Genomic DNA, 26,455 nt, shown 5'->3' with positions numbered 1-26,455 from the left:
CCCTTTCAATCTGAAGATTCTAGGATTTTCTAACACTAATCTTTGGAGAAAAGGAAATGACTAAGATACATACCAGTTGATGGCTATTGTCCCAGGTCACCAAAAACCTGATTCCCACCAAAAAACTTACTCTTCCACACTATACATATACAAGTAATTAGGATCCCATGAGAATTTCAGAGCAGAAAAGAATCTCAAGAATAATAAGATCCAACATCCTAAACTTGCCACTCAGAAAACTGATCATCACAGAAAATATAAATAAAAATGCCCCCAAAACATTCAGAATACACATAAACGTATATCACTGAATGGAGCCAAATGAATAGTTAAGTCAATAATCATGAAGGAAAATGTTCAAATACAAAGTTTTATTTCTTCTAGCCATACTCTCACCCGCTTCCAGGTAGCCAGCAGCTGTTTATCAGACATCTGCTCTGGATAATCCGCAATTGCAAATACACATCCCAATAAGAAGCCTTCTTCTGGAACTAGAACAGAATTTAAATGAAAATTACAAACTAGACAATGAAAATTATAACCTCATGAAAACGCATATACAAAAGTTTTTTGAAATGCATTTGTTGAGTTATATCTGAATTTATGAAGTTAATCAGTCTAGACCATGATGTGTCTTCCAGTGATGTAGTACGTGTGGAATATTGCTACAAATATAACAGCTTGACTGTTTATATTAAATGGTTGTTAAAAAATAAAATGAACATTATTTATTCCTGGCCATTAAATAATCTGAGTTAGCCCTTGAGCCAGCCTTGATGTTCTATGTAACACCAATACTCTCTTTAGTATATCATGCCCCAAAGTACTAAAGATGATGTAATTATTCCATTGTAGCTGTATTCTTTGTTAGGTACAGGATTCACATTCTCCATTTTGTAACAATTATTTTGATATGAATCCTCACCCCACCCTCAAACATTCTCAAAGCATTTATGTAAGTACAAGACTTTTAGGAGAAAAGAAAAAAAAAATCCACATTACTAACTCTCCACTGCTGGATCATGTCCAAAAAGCTGCTGCTGCTGTAACTGTGACTGCTGCTGCTGGTGCTGTTCGGGTTGCTGAGGTGGAGCCTGATGCTGTAGTGCCTGGGACGTTTGACTCAAGTGTTGCGCTGTTTGATTTTGCATTTGTTGTTGCTGATGCTGTTGGTGTAGGCGCTGTAATTGCTGCTGCTGTAACTGATGCTGCTGAATGTGTTGCTGCTGCTGCTGATGCTGTAACAGATTCTGTTGTTGCTGCTGTAACTGTACTAACTGTTGCTGCTGTAGTTGCTGTTGCTGCAGCTGATGTAACTGTTGCTGAAGGGCATGTTGTTGCTGGAATGGCTGTAGCTGTTGTTGAGGGCGGTGCAGCTGCTGTTGAGGATGCAAATGTTGCTGTGGAAACTGTAGCTGTTGCTGTGTAAACTGATGTTGATGGACTTGCTGCTGCGGCTGCTGTGAAAACTGATGTGACTGTTGCTGTGGGTAAGGCTGTTGAGAAATCTGCTGCTGCTGCTGCTGCTGCTGTTGGAGCTGCATCAGCTGCTGGGGTTGAAGGTGTAAAACCGGGTGGTGCTGTGGCTGCTGCTGCTGCTGCTGCTGTTGGGGTTGATGCTGCTGTTGTAACATATGTGTCTCTGGAGTTACTTTCACTTGGCCAAACAGCATTGCACTTGCATTTGCATGTCCCTGTTGGCTATGATTCACCTGCTGTTCTAAATTTTTTGTAGGTGCTGAAAGAGACTGTAAGATCTAGAAAACAAAAATTAGGCAAAGTTATTATCAATAGTTTCTGAAATGTACTTAAATTCTTTTAGTACCAGGATATTCAACATGTTTAATATCCAACTAAATGGGAAACTTCAAATGACTGGAAGTTTCAAAAAACAATACTGCATTTTCTATTTTATTTATTAAGCCTCACAAATGTTAATAAAGCAACTTAATAAATTCCTGTTTTGAGACCACCAAAATTTGAAACCGTATGAGTAGAATGGAATAAATTTAATGAATTAAAACTGACAAAAGAAATCCATATGGCTCATGCATTTCACAGAACAGAGTGATGAGACAGCCAAAAAAACAGAAGTACTCTGTCCTATTTAGTCCTAGGACCTTTGGGAATCTGTGTCTATGGCACTCCCTTGCATTGTGCTATTACATACAAGCATCTCCCATCTCTCTCCCATCAGCTTCATGGACCAACTCTTAACCAGGGAATACTCTGGGGAAATGACAAGTAGTGAAAGCATCTGGCAGCCAAAGACTCAGCCTAACCTGCAAACTCTTCACAGCTGCCATTTTCAATTTCCTCCAACCTTATGGCCACCAGAGTTCAATAAAGAATGTTCCCTGGTGAGAGTGAAACATCAAGAATACCTTGCCAACTAAAACCCCAGGCACAAGTTATACAACTAGGAGCAGCTTGACAGTAGCTAACACAGTAGCCATTACAGTTACCAACATCCCAACTACTTTCATCCTGGTCTGTGCACTGCCACGCTACTAAGATATACACCAAAGACACCAACAATAGGTTTGTTTAAATGGTAAACTTTCCCAAATGAAAAATCAATACAACTAGTAAATTGTCCTTCCTTAAAAATGATTTTGACAAAAATGTTTCAACTTAGAGAAAACCATACAAGTCAATCTGCTATGCCCCTTCTTGTTCATTCTAAATCACAATGACAGGGAGTAAGGTGAGTAAGTTGAGGGGGTGGGAGAAGGGATAGTGAATCAGGAGATGCCCAAGAAGGAGAGTATCAAATTGCAAGTTATTTTTATTATCCTATACAGCACTGAATAAAACAAACACTGTATAACATGTTATACAATGAATTTTTGTTCAACATGCTCAAATAACAAAAATTGGAAACCAATTTCTTTTTGGTCATGGAAACCTGATAACAATCAGATTGATTTTGCTAAAACTCAACCAGTACAAGATAACTACTAAAAGCATATTTATCATTTAAATAAAACTCAAAAAATTCAAGTTTAATGTTACCAAAATCTCAAATTTTTTTAAAATTCAGTTTTATTGATATATATTCACATACCATACAATCATCCATGGTGTGTACAGTCAGCTGCTCACAGTACTATCATATAGCTGTGCATTCATCACCCCAATCTATTTTTTGAACATTTCCTTATACCAGAAAAATAAAAATAAAAAATAAAAACAAAAAAGAACACCCAAATCATCTGCCTCCAAAACTCTATTTTTCATTTAATTTTTTGTCCCCATTCTTCTACACATCCATCTGTACACTGGATAAAGGGAGTGTGACCCACAAGGCTTTCATGATCACACTGCCACCCCTTGTAAGCTACATTGCTATATAATCGTTTTCAAGAGTTAAGGCTACTGGATTGCAGTTTGATAGTTTCAGGTATTTACATCTAGCTATCCCAATGCATTAAAACCTAAAAAGGGTTATCTATATAGTGCATAAGAATGCCCAACAGAGTGACTTTTGATACCATTTGGAATCTTTCAGCCATTGAAACTTTGTTTCATTTTGCATCCCCCTTTTGGTGAAGATGTTCTCAATCCCACTATGCCAGGTCCAGATTCATCCCTGGGAGTCATATCCTGCATTGCCAGGGAGATTTACACCCCTGGGAGTCAGATCCCATGTAGGGGGGAGGGCAGTGAGTTCATCTGCCAGTGGGTTAGCTAGAGAGAGAGGGCCACATCTGAGCAACAAAGAGGCATTCAGGAGGAGACTCTTAGGCACAATTACAAGCAAGTTTAGCCTCTCCTTTGCAGTAACAAGCTTCAAAAGGGCAAGTCCTGAGATAGAGGGCTAAGCACACCAAACCGCCAGTCTTCAGTGTTTATGAGAACATCAGCAACAATCCAGGTGAGAAGCCCAACACCTCTGCATTTTCCCCCAGCTCCACAGGGGGGCCCTGCATATATATATATATATATGTTTATTCTCTGCCCAGTTACTTTGGGATGTGTCACTGTTTCACACTAACCTACACAAACCTACCAAGCTTCACTTCCTATTCAAAGTTCCGTGTAATTATAGTATCAAATTTGTTTTTACGTATCTCTTACACTTAAGTAGACTCCAAAATACAGAGGTTATATAATGTGCAAGGGTAATATATTTTGGATTTAGTGATGAAATAATTGAATCTCAAATTAAAATAAGTCAAACTCAAGAGCTTGGGTACATTTCTGTCTCTGAAATCATCTTATAGATGAGACATCTATATAAAGAGATTCTTTCAGTACTTTAGATACCTCTCAGTTGAATTCTAAACAGAAAACTGTTTTTCGTTTTTTTTCTAAATAAGAGGAAAACTTTCTTTTCTATACTTAAAAGTATCTCCATCACAAGCCACAGCCCAAGCAGCAGAAAGGTATTTGGTATAACATTTGTATAAGAAAGTGTAGGAAGGTGGGGGAACTGATGGTGGGGAGGGAATACCTACGCGTACACAGATCAGCTATGAGCTAATACAGAGAAACTGGAAACCATGGTTGCCTCCTGAGAAGGTACATGGGAATCAGGAGAGTGTATAACTTTTCACTTTATACCCTTTGGTATAATGGTGGTCTGATTGTGTTCCCCAGTTTGGTCACAGTCCATGTTCTAGTTTGTGTGAAGATGTTACTTTGGTTAAGGTGTGGGTAATTCAATCAGGATGGGCTTTAACCTGGATTACTAGAGTCCTTTATAAGCAGAATGAAATTCAGACATAGAGAGAGACACGGGAAGAAGCCAGAAGTCAATGGGACCTTGGGAAGAAAGAAGACATTGCCCTATGCACTGCCATGTGATGGAAAAGCCACAGACAAGCGATCACTGGCAGCCAGTCTCAGAACAACAGCCTTCAGGGAGAAAGCACTGCCTTGTTGACACCTCGATTTTGGACTTGTCCTAGCCTCAAAACCATGAGCCAAAACAATCATTCTTGTACAGTATTTGTTTTGGCAACCAGAAAATGACTAATACAGGTACAATTTGAATTATTTATTTTGTGTATATATTAATTTTTTCATCCTCAGAAATAATCGACCCAGGTAAATTTTACAGGTAATACGGATCTAAGCACCTGTCTGCCACAATGAACAGTGCCACACCAATTGTTTGCCACAAGCTCCTCCCCTCTCCAAAGACACCAACTCCAGAGTAAAGGCAAGGTCTGGAATGCATGAAGGACCTACACACAAAGGGCCATATATTAAGAGTTAAACGGGGAATGCCTGGAGTCAGAAGCTATTCTCAGCATTTCTATTCCTCACTGGACTGGCCAGGAAAACTCTGGGCTGGGTGTGCCTTCTGCTTGGGGTAACCATGGTTGAGAGAGGCCAGGATGGGACAAGGAGGTCAACGGAGAGCTGTTTCTACTTGGGTGAAATGGGCCCATGTCCACTGTTGACCTCATGCAAACAGGGAGAAAAGCAGATAGAGATGTGGGACAAGAGCATGGAACATTAGCTTGGAACACACCCTGCCTCTGGAATAAAAAGGGAATGGGAATCTGAAGGTACGGGACTGGCTGAGTAGCTGGCACCCTGGAATGCCAGCAGTTGTGAAACCACTTAGAACACTTCTGTACACATAAGATAAATGTTCTCACATTGCTAAAAAACTCAGAAAATCTCTCTGCAACTGATCTCATTAGTGATGAAATCTATTCACTCATCAGAAGTAGACAGAGCCTTCCTAATTTTCCACCTCCAGAGAACACAGCTGAATATATCACAAGTTCATCTTATAGGGATGTCTTACCCATAAGAGGATTTCAAAAAGAGAGCTGTGCACAAACTCTCTAATGGATTCACTTATTTCCATTTCAAAATAGATTATTTTATCACTATATCCAAACACAAGCCTAGAGAGCTTTGGATTTAAATCAATATCCACCGTATTTGAAAAATATAGAATATATCAGAAATGACCAGTAATTGATCAGTGGTGTTTTCTACACTGCAAATGAATGAAGAGCAAAGAACACTTCCATTCTATTTTTAAATGGATGACTCTGATTCATAAATTTTCAACAAAGCATAATGCTCAATCTGAGTATATACCAACAGTGCACTTTTAATAAAGCATCCTTTAATAAAGGAACCACAGCTATGCAAAATGCAAAATGCAAAAAAAAAAAAAAAAAAGAAAAAAATTTCTTGAGCCATTCACAGGCTTTACATATTATTTAATTCTCACATCAACCCTATGAGATAGTTCTTTTTAGACCATGAGCAAACATAGGACAAGTCTAACTGGATGTTCCAGGTCTCTCCACAACCAATTCACTTTCTAACCTTCCCCACTTCAGTAAGGGTTATCACTACCCTCCTAATTTCTGAGGTCAATATTTTAGAATCATCTTTGCCTCTAGCCTATCATTCTTTATGGACATGATTTCCTATTTATCACCAATTCCTTCTCGTTTTTCTATACTTTTCTGACCATTACATCTCTACCTTCTAAAATTCTCTGTTCCTCTGAGACATTCTTATGTGGTTTTATCACTCACTACCCTTCCTGGGTGCTGATACACATGGACCAGATGGACAACCTGCTGAAGAACTGAAAGATGTTGGAAACTGGTCTTTGCATTCCATCTTCTACCCTTAGCTTAGGTGGCTTCAATACTCACACGGACAACCCAACCACACTTAGCCTTTCAGTTTTTGGACCACTTTGTCTCAACGACCTTCCCCGTTTTACCAAAGCCATACATTCCCACTTACACACTGGACTTGCAGTCAATCACAAACAAAAATTTATCTACAGGAACCAGGCAGGTAATAAAAAGTATGATGGGACAGAAGAACTAAAACACGGAGTGGTGGGAATTGAACCACACTGAAGAGACCTCATTTAAAAAGGGACAACTGCTTCTCAGCTCCAAATGACCATTCCCATTCAGGACTTCAGGAATGCAGGCTTAATGTTTTATTATATTGTCTACCTCTCAAAATAAGCCAGAAATCCAATTTTTATGGAAAATTTCATTATTTTGGCAAATAATTCAAGTTAAAGAAATTATTTGGGTTAAACTAAACATGTGACAGGCATAATATGGGCTACAGGCTACTGGTTTGCAATCTACATTTTTGCTCTACATCTTCCATCACCCATAGCAAATATACCTCCAAAATGGCTAATTGAACTTTACCAATCTCTGACCAAAACTGCTTGTTCTTCTTGGTTGCCAGTGTAACTATTGCCATTATGACTGCTCTTCACTGGGACTTTCAAGGCCCTGATCCCACCACTTTCTCCCTATTCAGATTAGTTTCCATTTCATTCACTCCTGCTAATATCCTAAGCCAAACAGCCATGGTCACCAACCTAAACTGGGTCCTAACCATGTCCAGCAATACTGTCTATCCAATCTCTAAATCAATTATTTCAAAATCATCCATTCTCCTCAAATCCCTTCTCTCTCTTCCCCTATACATACTCCACTATGCCTCAAACCATCTTAACTTTCTTCCTTCTAATATCTAAAGGATATGTTTTCCTTCTATCTTACTTTGGATCCTCCTCTCTCATTTAAAAGGAAGAGAGAGTCAAAAGACAAAGAAGAAGGAAGAAGGCGAGAGAGGGAAGGAGGGAAAGAGGGAGGAAGGAAGGAATAAGGAAGAAAGGAATGGAGGAAGGCCTCTGACTTACTATCTTCCTCTGGCTTCTATGACACAATCTTTCTCCTGCCTTTTATAGCTGAACTTCTTGAAAATTGCCTATGTTAGCTGGATCCATTTCGTCACCTTCTTTCCAATTGAACTTCAAACCCCACTGCCTTAACAAAACTCTCATGCCAAGATCAAAGACTTCCATGTTGATAAATATAATATTCTTTCAGTTTCACATCTCCATTTAATCCATCAGCAGTATTTGTTGTTCCAGGAAAACTCTCATCCCTAGGCTCTGTGTAAACACCTTATCCTTGCTTTTTCCTAAACTTCCTGACTCCTTCTTCCAAGATTCATTTATTGACTATCTCTAACTCTTCAACTTCTTTTTAAAATTTTCAACATGTATGAGTGCTTGTCAGTGGTTTCTCTAGATCAGGGATTTTCAAACTACAATCTATGGCCTACTCTTCTGGCAGACATCAAACTGACCCCCAAACTGTAAGTTCTTCTTTTAATTACAACAAGAGAATGGCTAACAATTCTATAGACTTTAATTTTTGTGATTATCTAACTTATAGATAATCCACGAGTCATTAATTAACTTAGATTTTCCACCAAATTTATCAACAATTCAGTATTCTATCTATAACTCTTGCTACTATGCAATGTTGAACAATGCTGCAAAATCCTTAGCATGAAGGAACATGAGCAGATAGTTAGAATTCCTGCAGATCTCTTAATTCAAACTTTCAAATTATAACAACATTTTTTACCATCACCATTTTCAAGTTAGTTGGTTGTGTATTGGTTAACCGTATATTGTATAGGGATGAATACTCCAAGAAACTATTTTCTTTATAATGTTCCTATAGTCAAGCTTTAAGACGTGTGCACTCAGATTCAAATATCATCCACATCCATATTATAAATGTGTTTCTATGATGGCACTTTTATAAACATCAAGTCCTTCCACTGAAAGTGGGACCACTGTTTCTCTATGTTCCTATACTCTAAAGGTGTTTTTGTGGTACTACGTACTATTATTCAGAAAATAAAAATATGAAATAAAAGTGTGCCGGCACTATCTAATTTAACTTGTATGGTCAGTTTATCTGAACACCATAATTACATGGAACCTTGAATAGGAAGTGAGATCTTGTTGGTTTGTCCAGGTTAGTGTGATGCCTTGATACATCCCAGAGTAATCTGGGTAGAGAACAAAAAAAAAGTATTTGCACAGCCCCCTTGAGGGACTGGGGAAAAATGTGGAATTATTAAACTTCCCCACCTGGGGAATTCCTGATATTCTTGCAAGCACTGGGGACTACCAATTTAATAGGCCAAGCCCTCAATCTTGGGGCTTGCCCTTATGAAACATATTCCTGCAAAGGAGAAGCTAAGCCTATTTATAATTATGCCTAAGAGTCACCCCCAGAGAACCTCTTTTGTTGCTCAGATGTGGCCTCTCTCTAAGTCAACTCTTCAGGTAAACTCACTGTCCTCCCCACTAGATGGGACATGACTCCTAGGGGTGTAAGTCTCCTTGGCAACATGGGACATGACTTCTGGGGATGAGCCTGGCTCTGGCATTGTGGGACTGAGAAAGCCTTCTTGGACTAAAAGGGGGAAGAGAAATGAAACAAAATAAAGTTTCAGTGGCTGAGAGATTTCAAATAGAGTTAAGAAGTCATTCTGGAGGTTATTCTTAGTTTTTAGTGTATCATCATAGCTACAAGGAAATACCTGAAACTGTTTAACTGTAATCCAGTAGCCTTGATTCTTGAAGATTATGTAACTATATAGCTCTTAAAAGCGTGACTGTGTAATTGTGAAAACCTTGCAACCAACACTCCCTTTATTCAGTCTATGGACAGATGAGTAAGAAAACAAAGACAATAAATCAATAAATAATGGGGGGGGGGAGAAGGGCTATGCGATGTTACGGGTGCTCTTTTTTTACTTTTATTCTTATTTTTTATTTTTTTGGAGAAATGAAAATGTTCAAAAATTGACTGTGGTGATGAACACACAACTATTTGATGATACTGTGAATGCTTTGTACACTTTGAATGATTATCTGGTATGTGATTATATCTCAAAAAAATCGCATTAAAAAAAAAAAAATGTGCCAGAACAAGGTGAATCACCAGACTGGCCTGAAGAGGTAGATGGAATAATCTAACTAACTCTCAAATGCTGGGGTTCCTCAGCACTTGGCCCTAGGCTCCTTTCCAGCTCTGTCCTCTTCACTATGCAATCTCATTCATTTTCACACAATCACAATCAGACCTGCCAAGTCCTTTAATATGAGAACCATACACATATGCCCAGCTACTTCTCAGACATCTTTACTTGAATGTATCAGATACCACAAACACAACACAAATCTGAAAAGGAACTTATGGTCTAAAAACTGCACATCTTCCAATGTTCCTTTTCTTTGAAATGGCACCATCATCACCATTCAGTTGCTCAAGGCAAAAAGCTTGGGTCCTATGCTTAACTCCTTTCCCTCTCAAACTTCATATCCAGTGGTATCTGAACTGGTCTCTTTGCTTCTACTCTTGCCCCTCTACAATCCATTCTTCAGACAACACCTATCACATCTTGCCTCACCCCAGCTCAAAGCTCCCCCATGGCTTACTTTAAATGAAATCCATACTCTTTAGTATTGACCTCAAGAGCCAAACATGACAAGGCCCCCTTTTAAATCTTTCCTAGCACTTACCTCACTTACTAAGCTCAAACCTCATTAACCTTTTCTTAGAAGAAAAGTAAATTCATTTCCACTTTTGGGTATTTACAGTTATTGTTCCTTTTGCCTAGAACTCTCTGCCTTCAGTTCTTCACATGACTCCTTGTCATTCAACCCTGATTTAAGTCACTTCCTTCATGAGGCCTTCTCTGACCACCCAATCTAAAATAGCCTCTTTTCCCCCAACTGCTAGTACATGATTTTTTATTATTTTCTTCAAAACAACCATAACCACCAGAAATCTATTTTTTCATATTTGTCTGCTTATTGTCTCTCTTCTCCATCTAAACTGAAAGCAGGGAACTTTTCTGATTTACCATTTTATCCCCAGTGCCTAAAAAAGTACCTGGTAAATCATGACCAATATACTACTTCAATTTCCCTTGTCTTAAATTGAAAAATACCTACCTAAAATTTTTAAGATCCTTTCTGTAACAACAAATTCCAAGTCACAGACTGTATAAATGAGATTAAGGATTTTTCAATGAATACGAATTTATGTTATTCATTTGCCATAAAGTTCATTATAAACAAATAAACAGCTAATAAAATTCTAATTTTAAACTAAGCAAGAATGAAAACCTTTCAAGAGACAGCACTTTTATTTCACTGGTATCCTGGTTCCCCTCAGTTGCATTGTCTTCAACATAAATGCATGATCTTTTCCGTTTTTAAGATAGACTTTATGACCCACTAATATACATATGACTGCTTCACTGACACAAATAAATACTACCTATAGTTTCTGAGTCTGAAGAAGCAGAAAACATTAAAAAAATTACACTGAAACAGATTGTAAAATCCAACTCTAAAATCCAATATTTAAATTTTTGTTTTGTAAAGAGTGACTTACATGTGCTACATTTGACGGTCGATTAATCTGCTGAATGTCAGCATTATTAGTAATATTTCTCAATGTCCGTACAGCTGGACTCCAAGTAGTTATCATTTCTGACCTTTCAGAGCTTTGGAGATTTTGTCCTGAAGCCACTAAATTACCCCGGACATCAGGAGGCAATATGTTACCTGGGACCGGTGGGACATTGGCACATAAATTAATCAATCCAGGCTCCTTCCCCTGAGGCAGTCTGCGCTTTGCTGCAGCTAACTGTGGGACTTCAGCTGGGGTCCAGTTTAAATTTCTCTCTTGTTTTTCAGGTGATGAATCTGAAGAATCATCAAACATTAATTCCCCTTTTGATTTTTCAGTGTTTGATTTGGGAGAAAACTGTTGGTCACCTGAAGGAGATCCTTCTTGAGAACTGGCAGGGCTTGATTTATCCTCTGTACTACCTTCATTTTGAGAATCTTGTTCCTCATTTTCTACCTCTTCCTCCTCCTCTTCTTCTTCCTCTTCATAAATAATTAAACGAGGATGATAAAATGCTTCATCCTTTTTAGTTTTATCAGATATGGAATCCAGGACCCAGTCAGGTGTCACAATTTTTATACTTGCTCGCTTAAAAGCACATTCATATTTTTCCTATGAGTAAATCACAAAGACAAAAACAAAGCAAAACAAAACAACAAAGCTGTAAATCTTATCAAATTGCCTAGAATTTTGCATTTAAAAAAAAGAACTTTGGGAAAAGAATGCAGTTGAAAAAGTTCAGCAACTGTTATTGCCATTATATACATAGGAAAAGCTTAATCTCTTTTGAAATAGAGGACATTGAGCAAAAAAGTTAAAATGAATCATATTATCAATGATTACAATGATTACAAAGATTAAAAAGACTGTTTAAAATGAGCTTTTATAAATTAGATTTTTAAACACAAAAGTACAATTAGGAATCCTATGGAAAATTCTCTTACCTAATTTAAATTTTTTATTTACTTATAATTTTAACAAAGATGGTTTCCCACATATATGATTTATTTTAAGTAAGGTAATTGTGTGGTAGAGTACCTTCAACATATCACGCAATGTCTTAAGAATATGGCTGATGTTTCATGGCAATATTTTCTTAATCAATTACCTAGCATGTAGTGAGTTCCTTCTACATGCCAATTAATATCAGGGGTTCAGAGACACAAATGCAACAAGTCTCTGACCTTTCACAGTTCACAATTTAAATCTGAAGAGAAATTAAATATGCAATGAAAATACAATATAAAACCAAGTCTTAAATGACATGGTATTAAGTTTCAAAAGGATTAAGTAATGTAGGTTGAAGTGCTCAGGGAAAGCCTCATTGAAAGACGACATTTGGTTGGGCCATTAATGACGATAATTTACATAGTAGAGAAAGGAGAGCAGAAAATAAGGCACACTGGAAAAAAATACACATAGAGTACAACATAAGGAGTGCTGACAGGTAGAGAACTCTCCTACTGGTGGGATGTATAATGTGAAAGTCACAGTGAAAGGAACACCAAAGGAAAAAGGGAATAAATATAAAATTTTAAACAAGAATATGCTAAAGTAGCTTTAAAATATAAGATTTTTTTTAATTAATAGAATTTCACCCATATGATTCTAAAAGCCTAGTATATAACAACAATTCTCTGGCAAACACATAATTAGGACCCTAAACTAAAATCCATTTCCTGTTCTAGAGACCAAAGGCAGCCTCTGCTGTTTATGGTCACAGTAAGTACTGTAGTGAATAGGGCTGTACAGGAAATAGTAGAATATAAAATTACTGCTTTCACTTGTTTCACACTTTGTGGATAACTTGGTGTTAAGAATGCAAAGCATTACAAAGCTGGGAGACATTTCTGGGGGAAAAGTAAAATTTACATAAGGCTAAGTGACTTAGCTTTCTGTTATTTTTGAGGATATTCTTTTAAACCTTTTAAAAATATAGGGGAGAACACATGAGAAAAGTTCAGCAAAAGGAGAATGAATGTATTCAAAATCACACTCATCAGATGACCACAATTAACATTTTTAGTGTATAGGCTTAATTATTTTTATAAATCTATTTAAATTTATTATATTATATAATATATATAATTTGCTTATTTATTTATAAAAGGGCGGAGGAAGGAACTATATCGTAACAGTGTATAAATACTTTATATGTACTTTTCTCACTTAACATATTGTGAAAAACTTCTATGTTAACATGCATACTTTTACAATGAATCTTTTGTTTTTAACTTTTTTTAAATGTACATTTTCAAACATACCCCAAAGTAGAGAGACTAGTAATAAATTCCCTGCACCATCACCCAGCTTCAATAACTGTCAAAGTTTTGCAAGTCTTAGTTCATCTCTTTTCTTCATGCCTTTTTTTTTTTGGTGTGTGCTGGAGTACCCCAGACACCATGTTATTACACTAATAAATACTTCACTATTTATCTCTGATACTTTTTAATCACCACCATTTTCATACTAATAAAATTAACAATGAATTCTTAATACCACTTCCTCAATAGCTTCAAAAATCTTTTTATAGCTGCACACAATATTTTTTAACATAAGTATGCTACTCTGTTACATAATGATATAATTTAGTCAATCCTCTAATGTTGACCACTGACATTTTGCTATGAAAAACTATACTTAAATCTTTACATATATTTTTAAATTAGTTTACATATGATAAATTCCTAGGTTTTGAACTGTAGGTTGAGAAGTAATACAAATTTAAGGCTTTACATCTATAACTGTACTTCCTTCCAAAAAGGCTATAACAATTTATCCTTCCACCAGCTATTCGGGAGTATGTCAATTTACTCACACCCTCAGTAATAAAATTTTTCATTCCTTATCCTAAAAATCAAGCTGTTCTTAAATATTTATGTATCAAATGTTAAACAGATCCCTCCACAATAAAAACAGAGGATAAATTTCCATAGCAGATTTTCAATTTCTGAACTACCTATCCTACTTTTCTGGGAAAGCAAAGTTATTTTAGGAGAACATGACTCCAGGTATAGAACAAGAATATTTATAAACTAAATATATAATCTAAATAAACAAAATGCCCAAATAACATATATTATATACAATATAGTATTTATAAATTAGCTTTCCAAGGTTAGGAAGATGTTTTGTTAAAATCGTAAAATACGAAATTCTTTTTTAATTCTCTCAACAAATACCAAAAATAGAACTACTGACATGAAGAGATGATGAATATTTCTGATATTATAAAAAGGACTTCATATTTAAAGGTACTGGGATCTACTGACATAGACTCTTGAGTTTCTAATATTTGTTTAGGGTGATGGCATTTCACATTTCAGGAATGAGTTGACAATATCCTATGCAAATCTAAGTAAACTGCCTTATATTTCATTCCAGATTTCTCTCACTTTTCACAAAATGACAGTTACTCTTTAAACAAAGCTGACTTAAGAGCAACACAACTTTTAAATGGTTCTGGTTTGAACTAACTTACCAGTTAAATATAATTCTTGAAGCCCCAAAATTATAAAACTGAATGTCATGGATCTTAGAAGTCAACAATGATTGGTAAAATCTATGTGTAAAGCCTTAGGAGGTCAGGAGCACAACCAGAAGTGAGCTGGAGATGGCTGACTGTGGCATCTCTTCCCAACTTTGCGACTTTCAATGACATCAAGTTGGCAACTTGAAATCGGCCACATCCAGAAATCTACAAATGCTAAACCAGCCCCCATCCCTAATAACTGATAACTATACCTTGTTTCTCTTGGTTTTAAGTTATAAAGTCCTCCATTCTTCTCAATTTACATTAAATTTGTAAAATATTCAACAGTGTAAAAGATGGCTTCATTGTGCCATTTAAACACTTTCTCTATCTGATCACAAAAAAATGCAAAAACATGAATTTACTTTAAAAAGAGATACCATTTATTTTTGCATGTAGTCAGTCTCTTTTTTGCATTAACACAACTTATCAATTGAAAACTCTTTAAATTTCTTACTATTAGGTTTAAGATTTTATGCTGAATAGATTTAAGTACCTCTGAAATATAGTAACATGAGGAATGACCAAACATCGGTCTCTTAAAAGGGCTTTAATTTCAAATGTTGTGGTTATTTAATTATTTAAGCCAAGGTTATAATTGTGAATGAAGAATACAATGACTCAACATAAACTACATCAAGTTAAGAACATTTTATTTTTATCAATAGACTATACCAGATCATGTGGTTCCCAATCTAGAACCTGAACTTGAGGAGGTTGCATGGACTATCATGATTTACTTACAAACTATCTCAAAAGTAACATGACAATACATGCAGGTGGCAGACAGACTTGGGTACAAATTGCAACTCTATCACTTTTTAGTTTAGAGATCTTGGTTAAAATTACTTAATTCAGTGATTCTAAACAGGGGCTATTACGACTCCCCAGATAAGAGTTTTTGACATTGTTGAAGGCATTTTGTTTGTTTGCTTTTGTTTTGTTTGTCACAAAAACTACTGGGGGAGGGGATGCCAAGAATGCCAAGTTCTGGAATGCTCTACACAATCTTACACATTTGAAGAATTATTCCACATATAACATTCCAATGTACCTCCACACATAGATAAATTCATATAGGCAAGTATCTGGTGGTATATATATCAATTTTCCAGGAAAGGAGCTGCCAAAAAAGGATGATTATTTCTGTTCTGTTCAAAAATTTTCTTGATTTTTGGTTGATCACCATTTTGGAAAATCATGTTACCGAGGGCAATACCACTTAAAATTTTTATGCTATCACTACAAAAATATAGTCTTCATATCAGCTGTCAATATTCATGATGATTCTAATACATAAACACTTATGTTTATATGTGTATTTTTATAGTCTACATATATAGTTTACATATGTAAACATCTTACTAATGTGTAGATTTAATCTTACTAATGTGTAGATGTAATATGTGTATTTTTATAATATAGTCTACATATATAGTTTACATATGTAAACATCTTACTAATTCATTATATATTCTTAAGCATTTAAATACTGTTTACACACATAGACATATATACACCTATTACTGACTTGGAGACAGTTTTCCTCCAAATAAAGCTTTAAAAAATATTCCATTTTTAGCTATAGATTTAAAAATTTAATCTAAAGTCAGTAAATGTTTTAAAATACATATTATATACTGAATTAAACCTTAATTAAAAAGTTACCAAGGATTTATCAACAAAATATTCTGAGGACAGGAAAAAAAAAACCCTTAAATTAAGCCTCCACAACTTAAAACAGTTTTAACAAACCCACTCTATTCATATATTGCCTCAATTATTATTTTGAGTCTTCAGAAGTATTCACTCAGTTACAAAGATTTCATTTCTCCTTGTAACTAGCTACCTAAATCAAATGATTTATTTTTGAGCTATAAATCAATATTGATACAAAAAAGAACCTTTACACTAATTTAACCAAAGCATACTATTTTATCTCTTAAATTGTTCTGCAAAATGTTATGCAAAATGCAAACTTTTACTTAAAAATCATATATAAACTTTCATAGAAAAGGTTTCCTCTTGGATTGTGTGGCTGAATATAGTTAAGCTACAACCCATCTCAAGTGGTTCAAAATTTATTTTTCTATCAGAAAACTAGCATGAGGAACCGCATACATTTAAATTGCAGGATGATTAACAAAGACCACAGTTTGACATTCATGGCTTGCTTTTGCTTAGTTTCAAAAGTTTTTGTAAAATGGAAATGATCTTAGCTGGGTAAGGTTTCGATCAACTGGTTAAGGTTTGATCAGCCTTCCACTCTCAATTTGCCAGATGCAGCAAATGACCACACTACTGCTAAGCATAAGAAACCTGCTCTTACCAAGATAAATTTAGTTTTGACATTATTAAGAATGAAATGTATTGAAAACTTCACCAAATGCAGGCTAATAATTATACCCAGTGCAAGGTTCTTTAAAAAATTGAGAAGGGGACTAACTATATTTTTTCACAAATAAAAATGAAGTTTTACTAGATTTTAAAGATTTCAAAAATGTTCCCATTTTCCCCATGTATTGGAAAGCCATATTAGGCTCATAATATAATTAACAATCATTTCATATTCTTCACGGAATGAAGATGAATATAAATCATATAATTAATATATCAGCTGTTGCAAATGGAATCTCCTAATTAATTTAAAAGAAGCTCAAAAAAGACATTTGATTACTGTAATATTTACATGGCATAAGAAAAGGAGAACGTATATGAAACTTACCCCCTTTGGTTCTGGAACAATCAAATGTGTGCACTTCTTATTGAGATTCAGCTGGCACTCCCCCCCATAAAATGTGACCAAAGCCCACAGAGTGCTTCGGTCTTCAGATGATACCTGACAGAAAGTCAGAAACAGGACTTCTATCATACATTTTCATCTATACATGTTGGTATTTTTTTTTTTTTTTACTTTATTACAAGAATACACTGTGACATTACAACTATTTTGTTTTATCTACTTTTTCCCTTATTAAATGAAATTAACCCAAGTATCAGTGGGAAAAACAGATAAGAGTTTAGTTATTTGCTTATTACAATAAAAACTTTATTCCTATCAAAATAGTTTCATAGATATAAATCATTTTTTGCCTTTTTTTTTTTTTTTTGCCAAATGAATAATAATTACTTATATTCATATTCCAAAGACTGGAAATTTATTTCAATCTGTAATAAAATGATGGGAGAAAAAAAGGCAGAAAGAACCAGTACACCACTCCAGCTTCCATGTGTCATTTCTGAAAATGTTTAAATACAACAGCAATATCAAAACCATATTTAAGGAACTCCTTAATCACTAATGGATAGTAAATATAATTATGAAATGGATAAAATGAAAAGATAAGGGGGAAATGTAAATAATATTTAACACAGAAAAAGAAATGACAAGCATAAAAGAAATAATTTTTATGCTTGCACAATGATGAAGACTCCAGATAAAAGTTTTTAAACAGACTTTCACTATAATAAAAACAGCTACCATTTATTGCCTGCCTACTATGTGCCAGGAACTGTGCCAAGTGCCTTACAAATATTCCCAATCCTTACAACCACAAGAAATAGGAATAATTTGTCCCACTTTAAAGACAAGGAAACAAACTCAGAGGGGTTAAGTATTTTTCTCAAAGTTTTAGGTAATAATTGGAAAAGCTGGCTTTTTAACCCAGGTTTGTCTAAACCCAGGTGTAACTACAAATTGTCTTTCCACTGTTCTATACTGCTTCTCTAAGGGCAGTTTCTACTAGGAAAGCCAAAAATAATGTCTAAAAAACAAAATTTTAGAGTCTGAAAGGCAAAAGAAACACTTAAGAAAAATAAAGGTGTTAGTGTTAATTCTAAGATAATCATTTAACCAAGTAGATCGAGTTTTTTTCTGGATAAATGTATTATAAATTAGAGATTATGGTTGTTGAAAAATTTTGTACTTTTTGTCTCAAGTTAGTATTTTTAAAAGTATGGACAAAAGACAAGTTAATTTCTTAACTGCCATTATTCAGTGTGTCAAAATCTACCATTTTACACCTATTCTCATTCATTTCACAAGTATTTCAAGTAATGCACTCTATACTATACGAATACTAAGAACATGTTAACTTTATAAAATCACTTTTTAAAATTATTCTTTCATATCTTTTTAATTTAGTAAGTCAACATCACATTTCAGAAGATTGGACCAAATTATTATTTTATTAGAGGCTTTCACAAAAACATTTATACCCTGTAGCATTTGGAGAATTGAGATTTAATTATATGATGATGTCGATTAATCCAATGAATCATTTTATAATCTTTATTAAAAATGAAATTTAAAAATATAATCTAGACATGTCTTTTCTACCAAGATTTGCCCATATGTCTGTTAAGTATTATTTTCATTTTACTGGCTGCAGTAAACATAGTCCTAAACCATATGTAGTCTGTACCATGGGTGTAGATCTCAACACGGTGCATTAAGTTGCTGTGGAAAGAACATCAGACAGGGAGGAAGGCAGGCAACCTAGATGTTGTACAGTGCCTCCAATAACTACTTATGTGACCTTGGAAATATCCCATGAAAAAAATTCTTCGTTTATGTACATTTGGATTAAGTGACCTCTAAAATCTATACCAGCTCATTCAATGAACCTGTATCAGTGTAATTAATAATTTAAAATGCTCTTTCCACACCAAAATGTTAACAATAATTATCTAGTAGTTATGGAATTATTGGGATATTTTTATTTTCATTTTTATACTTTTCTGTATTTTCCAAATTTTCAAGATCATTAATTTTATAGTTGGGGAAAAGTGCTTTTCTTTTCTTTTTTAACACAATGTTCTAAAATACAAATCTTATCACTTTAGCTAATAAAGTTTTGATGTTTCCTCAACACCTCAAGGCTAAAATCCAAAACTTCAAAATAGTGTTTAAGGCCCATCCTGATCTGTCTGGCTCCTGATTACCTCTTCTGTTCATAAACACTACTCTCACATATATGCCTTAAACCACAGCCATATATAAATGACATTCCGCAAACATGTTATGTGTTTTGTCTCCAGGCCTGATCCACCCCATGAACTCCCATTCTTCTAAGATGTATTGCCACTCCACACCCACAGCAAGCTGTACCAAAACCTAAATATTTATCACAGAGTAACTCTGTATGCTTATTTTTCTTCCCCCATCCACCCAACTAGGAACCTAGGCCTAGCATTTCATCTCTGTTCCCCCTTTTGAATAAATGCTTTCCTCTATACCAATTAGGAATATGCTCCCTTCTTCAGGTCTCACCACCCATAATAATACACGTCTTGATCCTAGCTTACATGAATTCCTCCTTGCCCAGTCTTGATTATGAACACAATGCTACCTATTAAAGATTAACATCTTAAAAAAAAATTATGTCTTATTTGTCTTCGTTGATATCTTTCATAGTACCTAGTACAGTGCAAGGCACATGGGTAGGCAGTCAAGAAATATTTGTTGATTGAGATACAGAAATGGAAAGGACTTTTTAGTCTTCTAGATTTAAATTATGACCCTGGCCAGGCTCTCCATTAGACTTGACCTATTTCCCGAAACCTACCCAGCACATTATAACAGAGGGCCTCAGCCTGCATCAATACCGGGTCAGAAGAAGGCAGATGATCTTTGTGCTTCCCAACTTCTGCTGGCACAATCTCCCTTCCCTACCTCTCCCTGGGAGATCTCTGGAAGACTCCAAACAAAGAGCTCCAGCTTGTATCAACACCCTGACAGGGGAAAAGACAGAAGGGTCACTGAGAACCACCAAGCAAACATTCCTTTTTTAAAGGTAGAGTCCTGCCTGGTGTATGGCTGTATGCATGTGTGCGCACCAGTGTTCTAGAGTTCAGAAAAAGATACAAATACTCAGATACTCTCTAATTAGTGCAGAGAACAGTGCATTGATCAACCATCATCACTGGACCCTCTTCTGTATTACTTCTATACCTTGTACCACTTTTATATTTGCACATAATGTACTATATTTGTTCATATGTTTGTCTCCCCTTTTAGACCGTAAGTTTATTGAGGGGAGAAAGCACATCTCAATTTATTTGTAACCCTACTACCTGGCATTGTTCCTGTCACAAAGGAAGTCTTCATCAAATATTTGTTGTACCAAAATCCCTCAGCTGATACAGATATTTGTTCAATATATTAAAACTGAATAAACATTTTTTTAGCAACCACAAAATATTACCTCTTAAACTAAAATTTCCAGGGATTCTTGATATGAACTACTATTAAAGTATTGCACATCCTTATGAGAACAATCTTTCTGAACTCAGAAGCTAGGCTTTTAACTCTGCCCTGTTAAATTATACACGGGGGGCTTCGATTCATCATAAGTGATGAACTGTGATTAATAGGTATAAGTGACCCATAAAGAGCATATTGGATTCTGCTTTTTATTACCCGTGAATTTGATAAAAAGATATTAAACTGTCAAAGGTCTCGCTAAATTCATTTTTTTGTCCATCTAGACCCAGACACTACACTCTCAACTGAAAAGCTGATGAGCAGTACCTCCATTCAGTCTGTCACGAGCAGGGTAGCTTCCCAGAATGCATAATCAAATGACAGTACTCCACCTCTGTGAATCCAGGACATTTATGTTCTCTGACCACAGCTTCCTCACCCATCATTTTTTCTCCATGGGCTCTCCATCCTCTCCCCCACTGCTGTGTTTTCTCAGCCTGGAACCTAAGATCTATTTAGACAAGTAAGGCTCCATGAGGGTCACTGAGCCAATAAACAGTCCTGTGTTACTTTTCCATCATCCTTTTACTTTCTACCAGTGGGTTACAGAACAGGATTAAGGAAATACACAGGCCTGTATTCAACTACCTGCTACAAATTAATGCTCTAAAACTTTACCTGGGATGTTGCATTTCCCAGCCAAAAAAATAAAAATGATTTGGTCTGACTTCATCCTTGGCTTCTAAAAATAATATCCTACTTCTCCAATACTGTTTCTATTTTCAAAGTCCTTTTCTTTTCAAATCTCTTAGCTATGCATATTACCTAAGGCTCTATTCCTAGTTATCTGCTGTTCTACCATCCCCTGCAGGAATTCAATAATTATCAGCACCTTCATGCTGCTGTATCTCCAAATTTCTACTTGCACAGCTAATCAATAGCCCAAACTCCACGTTTCAAATCAACTTCATCACCTTCCTTCACAAATCGGGTTCCCCTCTATTTCCCTATCCAGTGCTCCTAATTTGAAACAACGAAATTATCTTTGACTCATAATTTCAATTTGAAAGCATCTACTATAGGATCTGGTATTTGAGAGGAGCACAGCAGTAGCTTCTCTTTCTTTGCACTGTGTCATTCTCAAATCACCATGACCTGCTGATTTCCATCTGCTTTTAGTTTCCATTTTGAATCTTCGTTTACACTGTGCTAAACCTAATCCAAATCTTCTTTATTTCAAGTCTAAAAGATTGCAACTTTCCATCTGGTGAAAATTTTAATCTCTACTCTGCCCTAGTATGTCAATACTCACAGCTCCCAATTTTACCTACAATGATCAAAGGAGATTTTAATTTTGTCTGCTTTAAATGCGTTTTCCAAATTTTCTAAGTAAACATTTGTAATCCAAAATTAGATAAGGGGGAAAAATCAACAAACAAGCATCTTGTTGCCTACTTTATCAAGTCCAAACTCATATACCAAGGTCTCAAGGTTTTCCATATTGTCTACCTATCTATCTACCCAACCTTTATCTTCCTCTACACCAAATACATAACTTTAGTTCTGACATCATCCCCTTAATGCTTAGCTACTTGTGCCTTCTTGATTTTTCCTTCAATTTTGCTCTATATGGAAGGCCCATTCTCCATCCCAGTTTTTATTCCAGTTTTGCCCATTCATTCAGGTCCAATCCAAATCTTAAATCCTCTTTCAAGCCTTTCCTAACCTTTCCAGTCCACATTGACAGTCTTCCTTTTTTGAGTCCAGATATTAATACCTGTGCCACTTGACTTAGCATATTATATAGTATGCATTATATTATGTTACATATTATGTGTATTGCATTATATAATAATCTATTATTTATATATATATATATTATAACCTCTGTTTAAATACAACCATTAGTTTTTTTCTCTCCATGACTAAAAGTATTCTCCAATGCTAAACTCAAAGTTAATATTATCTAATTACCTAACTGAAAACCTGATAATCATTCTTATACTCACATTCGATTTTCTTATTTATTTCCCCAGTCAAGTCTCCTATGTGACAGCCATGTCACTGTGACCTAGCTCCCTGAAAAATATCCACAGGATTTCCCTTCACCCCAACTCAGTGAGCCCCATCTTACTCTTCCTTTTTCATTCAATGTGAACCCTCTCTGTAAAGTGGACTTCTTTATCTGAAAATCAGAAATCCAATCAATACAAGATATAATTAAGTACAAAATTCATTTTAGCTAAAACCCCATTGTGTTTATGCATAAGTAATAATAATGTTTTCATTTTTAAAACTTTGCTGCAAATTTGGAACATACAGAGAAGTATAAGGAAAGCAAGAAAATTTGCATATAACCATAGCACCCAGTGTTAAAAGATTTTCACTTTAGCCAACTTTAAAGATTATGTAAATATATATTATAACAGATACGAAAAACAAAGAAAAATACAAATATCAACAAATTCTCATTCCTATGGTCAAAAAAAGTGCCAATTTTGCCTTTTTAAGGATATCTATAAAATTAACATAGAAAAAGAGAGAGAGAGGAGGATTCAATCATTTTAACGAACTTCCAGGATTTACAAGTGGGGGTAGAGGAGGGGAAGTAATCATGTTAAACTTACTTACTGCTTAGGCAAAGAAGGGATCATATTCAGATTGGTAATAAATTTGTATTAAAAGCTGAGTCTGGCCAATAATCTAACAATTCTAAATTAATATTACCTGGTTCCATAATCCTCTATTACAAAGGCATAACAAAAAAAGACTATAATCAAATCCCTTTTCATCTCACCTAAAATCCTTGATATTTCTTTTTCTCCAAGGCTTTCAGAGAGGAGATGGGGGACTAAATACTATCTCGAAAACATTTCCTTGAGAATAGCAAAATTACAGATTGGGACTATGCCTGTGAGTTCAAATAAAATGGTAGCACTCTAAATTGTGTTTTTTCCTGTCCAATGACCACTAATTTGAAACCAATTATTCTATGTAACTTCACAATGTGTTTTAAAAACACCAACTTGATTTTTTAATGTAATTTTTATGGTTTGAGACTTTTATTTTTAACTGGGGGGTTGGGGAACAGAATACAATTAAGAAAAATTAAATATTCACTTATCTGACTACCAAAAATTAAACACTATTAACATTTTGGTCCCTCTTCTCAGACATTTCCCATATGTTTTATTTGGTTGATGTAATTCTGTACATACCTATTTTATGTGCTGCTTTTTTCCCCCACTAAAAACATTTCCCATGTCTTTAAATATCTGCCTAAAACATAATTCAAAAATTGCTATATGGCTAGACTATTATGTAAGAACATATACTTTTCTTGACCATTTCTAAATATGGATAAGCTGATTGTTTTCAATTTTATCCTCTTATAAATAACACTGTGTTAAATATTGTCATGCATCAATCTCTCCTTATTTCCACCAACTTGGGATAAATTTCTAAACAGAAAAGAACTGCAGAGGAAACAGACTGAGTATTTTCAGGCTCTTGGTACTCCTAAACTTCTCTAGAAAGCTGTTACAATGACTTACAGTCCTCATTGAGTAGAAGTGTTTGCCTTAGGCATCTGCACCAGCATTGAGTACAGTGTTACAAATTTGATAAGCAAAATTCTTATCTCACTCTATAATAATTTTCATGTCTTTGATTTTAAAGTGTATCAAATGCTTTGTTATGATTAACTGTTATTTGTGATTCTTTATAAACTGTAAGTTCATTTCTTTACCTCATCTGCTAAGGTCTTTCATTATTTTTTCCTATTGATCTATGTGGGCCCTTTATTAAGAAAATTAATTCTTTGTCTATAATTTGGTCTGAATTTTCCTGTCATCATTTAATAAACTGGTTAGCAAATAGGTCATAAGCCCAATCATATAAAAACTTGGCATTGTTGTTTGTAAATAACACAAGACTAATTATAAGCATGCTTACCTGAGAAAGGCAGGCAGTGACTCCAAAAAAAATCTGACATGACTCTGGAGAAAAACCATTTACTCTGTTTTATAGTTATTAAGATTACAATGAAATGAGATTAGCGCAACCAATTTTAGCTAATAGACATATCCCTATTTTCCAATTTGGACTCCCCTACTCTCTCTCTTCCTCCCACTCAATCCATTAAGGAAAGAGACAGACAAGTTAACCACAGATGAGCACAGAGCAGACTGGAATAAAGAGAACTGGACAGGCACAAAAAGAACTGAGAGGTTTCTATAACGTACATTTTACAATACAATCTCTCCAGTTATGTAATCAATAAAATGAACATAATATACTCATGAGAAAACATTTGATCTCTGAAAGCTAGCTAACTATATAAGCATACACAAATGCATGTGCACACACTCATATAGTGTATAGCAATTATTTTAAAAGCAAATAAGAAATTTTAAGTTTATTTTGGGATGAAACATTAATGTGATTAACTTCTGCTGAATAGTAGAATGAATCCTTCATGAAAGAACTTGGGTTCTAGTCTTATCATCACCACTCACTTTATCAACTTGGGCAAAACAATTCTGAGCTACAGCTTCCTCTGCTAAATCAAGAGTTGGAATATGTAATTCCAGATTCTGAAGTTCTGATTTCTAAAATCTGTTCAACATGATTACTAAGAGCTTCCTATATGCCAGATACTGAGAATATGGCTATAATTAAGGCAGACATGGTCTCTATGTGCCTGTACTTTATATTTATAGTCTAGTCAAAAGAAACACAATGACCTTTTTGAAGAATTTGGAGTATCTAGAATTTAAATAGTTAAAAGTATTATTTCTCTTTTCCTTTAGGAGGAAAATACACATATTGAGATATGTGAATTAGGAAAAACACATCAGACTGAAAATTCCATTGTTATTTTGGACACTCCCATGCAAGTTTATAGACAAACCTTAAAAAGATTTGAACATTCCTTGACTGTAATACTCTGTATTCCAGTCCCATTTTCCAAGATCAGTTTCTATCTTCCTACTAATTAGATCAGGGATTTTCTACTTGGGGAAACATTAACCAAGACAAATCTCAGAGTATTCCCTTTTCTGGTTCCTAAGGATAGTCAAATAAAATCTCAAGGAAATAACACTTCTTAAGGAATTCCTGTGTGGAGAAATAATGATACAGAACAGGAAAAACCAGCCTCTTATCTTCAAAAATACCCATCCCACTCCTACAATTTTTTACCTGCTCTTGTAAAGAAGGGGTGGCAGGGAGAGAAAGGAATTGATTTCTTTCAACTTTTCTGACTGGATGAAAAATCTTTAGAATTTTTTAGTTGGAATTGCTAAAATTTTGCACATCCTCTATGAACTGCTTTTAAAGGGATGTTTTCTGTTTGAGGTTCCCTATAAATACTTAATTACAGAAAGATTCCTTCCATTTGCAATACTTCAATAGGTTATAAGTGCATTCAAAGGAACTGCCTGGCATAGCCGCAAAATAAAATAGGAT

The 26,455-nt window shown here is 35.0% G+C and overlaps 1 protein-coding gene across 3 annotated transcripts in view; it reads right to left on the bottom strand.

Moving 5' to 3' along the window:
- PAXIP1 (PAX interacting protein 1) overlaps positions 1 to 26,455 on the bottom strand; it is a 64,030-nt gene that overhangs the window by 26,556 nt on the left and 11,019 nt on the right. Inside the window, exons 2-7 of one of the 3 annotated variants that reach the window (XM_037835747.1) lie at positions 24,941 to 25,004; positions 20,349 to 20,514; positions 17,507 to 17,620; positions 11,232 to 11,861; positions 1,007 to 1,757; positions 397 to 491 (exon numbers count right to left, since the gene is read on the bottom strand). In XM_037835747.1, coding sequence (XP_037691675.1) covers positions 397 to 491; positions 1,007 to 1,757; positions 11,232 to 11,861; positions 17,507 to 17,620; positions 20,349 to 20,357 — 1,599 coding nt within the window. In that variant the 5' untranslated portion in view covers positions 20,358 to 20,514; positions 24,941 to 25,004. The remainder of the gene's footprint in view (positions 1 to 396; positions 492 to 1,006; positions 1,758 to 11,231; positions 11,862 to 17,506; positions 17,621 to 20,348; positions 20,515 to 24,940; positions 25,005 to 26,455) is intronic. The other 2 variants (XM_037835746.1, XM_037835748.1) reach the window with 2 other exon arrangements.

The sequence above is a fragment of the Choloepus didactylus genome, chromosome 5, assembly GCF_015220235.1.
Source record: "Choloepus didactylus isolate mChoDid1 chromosome 5, mChoDid1.pri, whole genome shotgun sequence".
Classification (NCBI taxonomy): domain Eukaryota; kingdom Metazoa; phylum Chordata; class Mammalia; order Pilosa; family Megalonychidae; genus Choloepus; species Choloepus didactylus.
The sequence above is the reverse complement of the archived record's forward strand: the minus strand, read 5'-3'. Positions and strand labels throughout refer to the sequence as shown.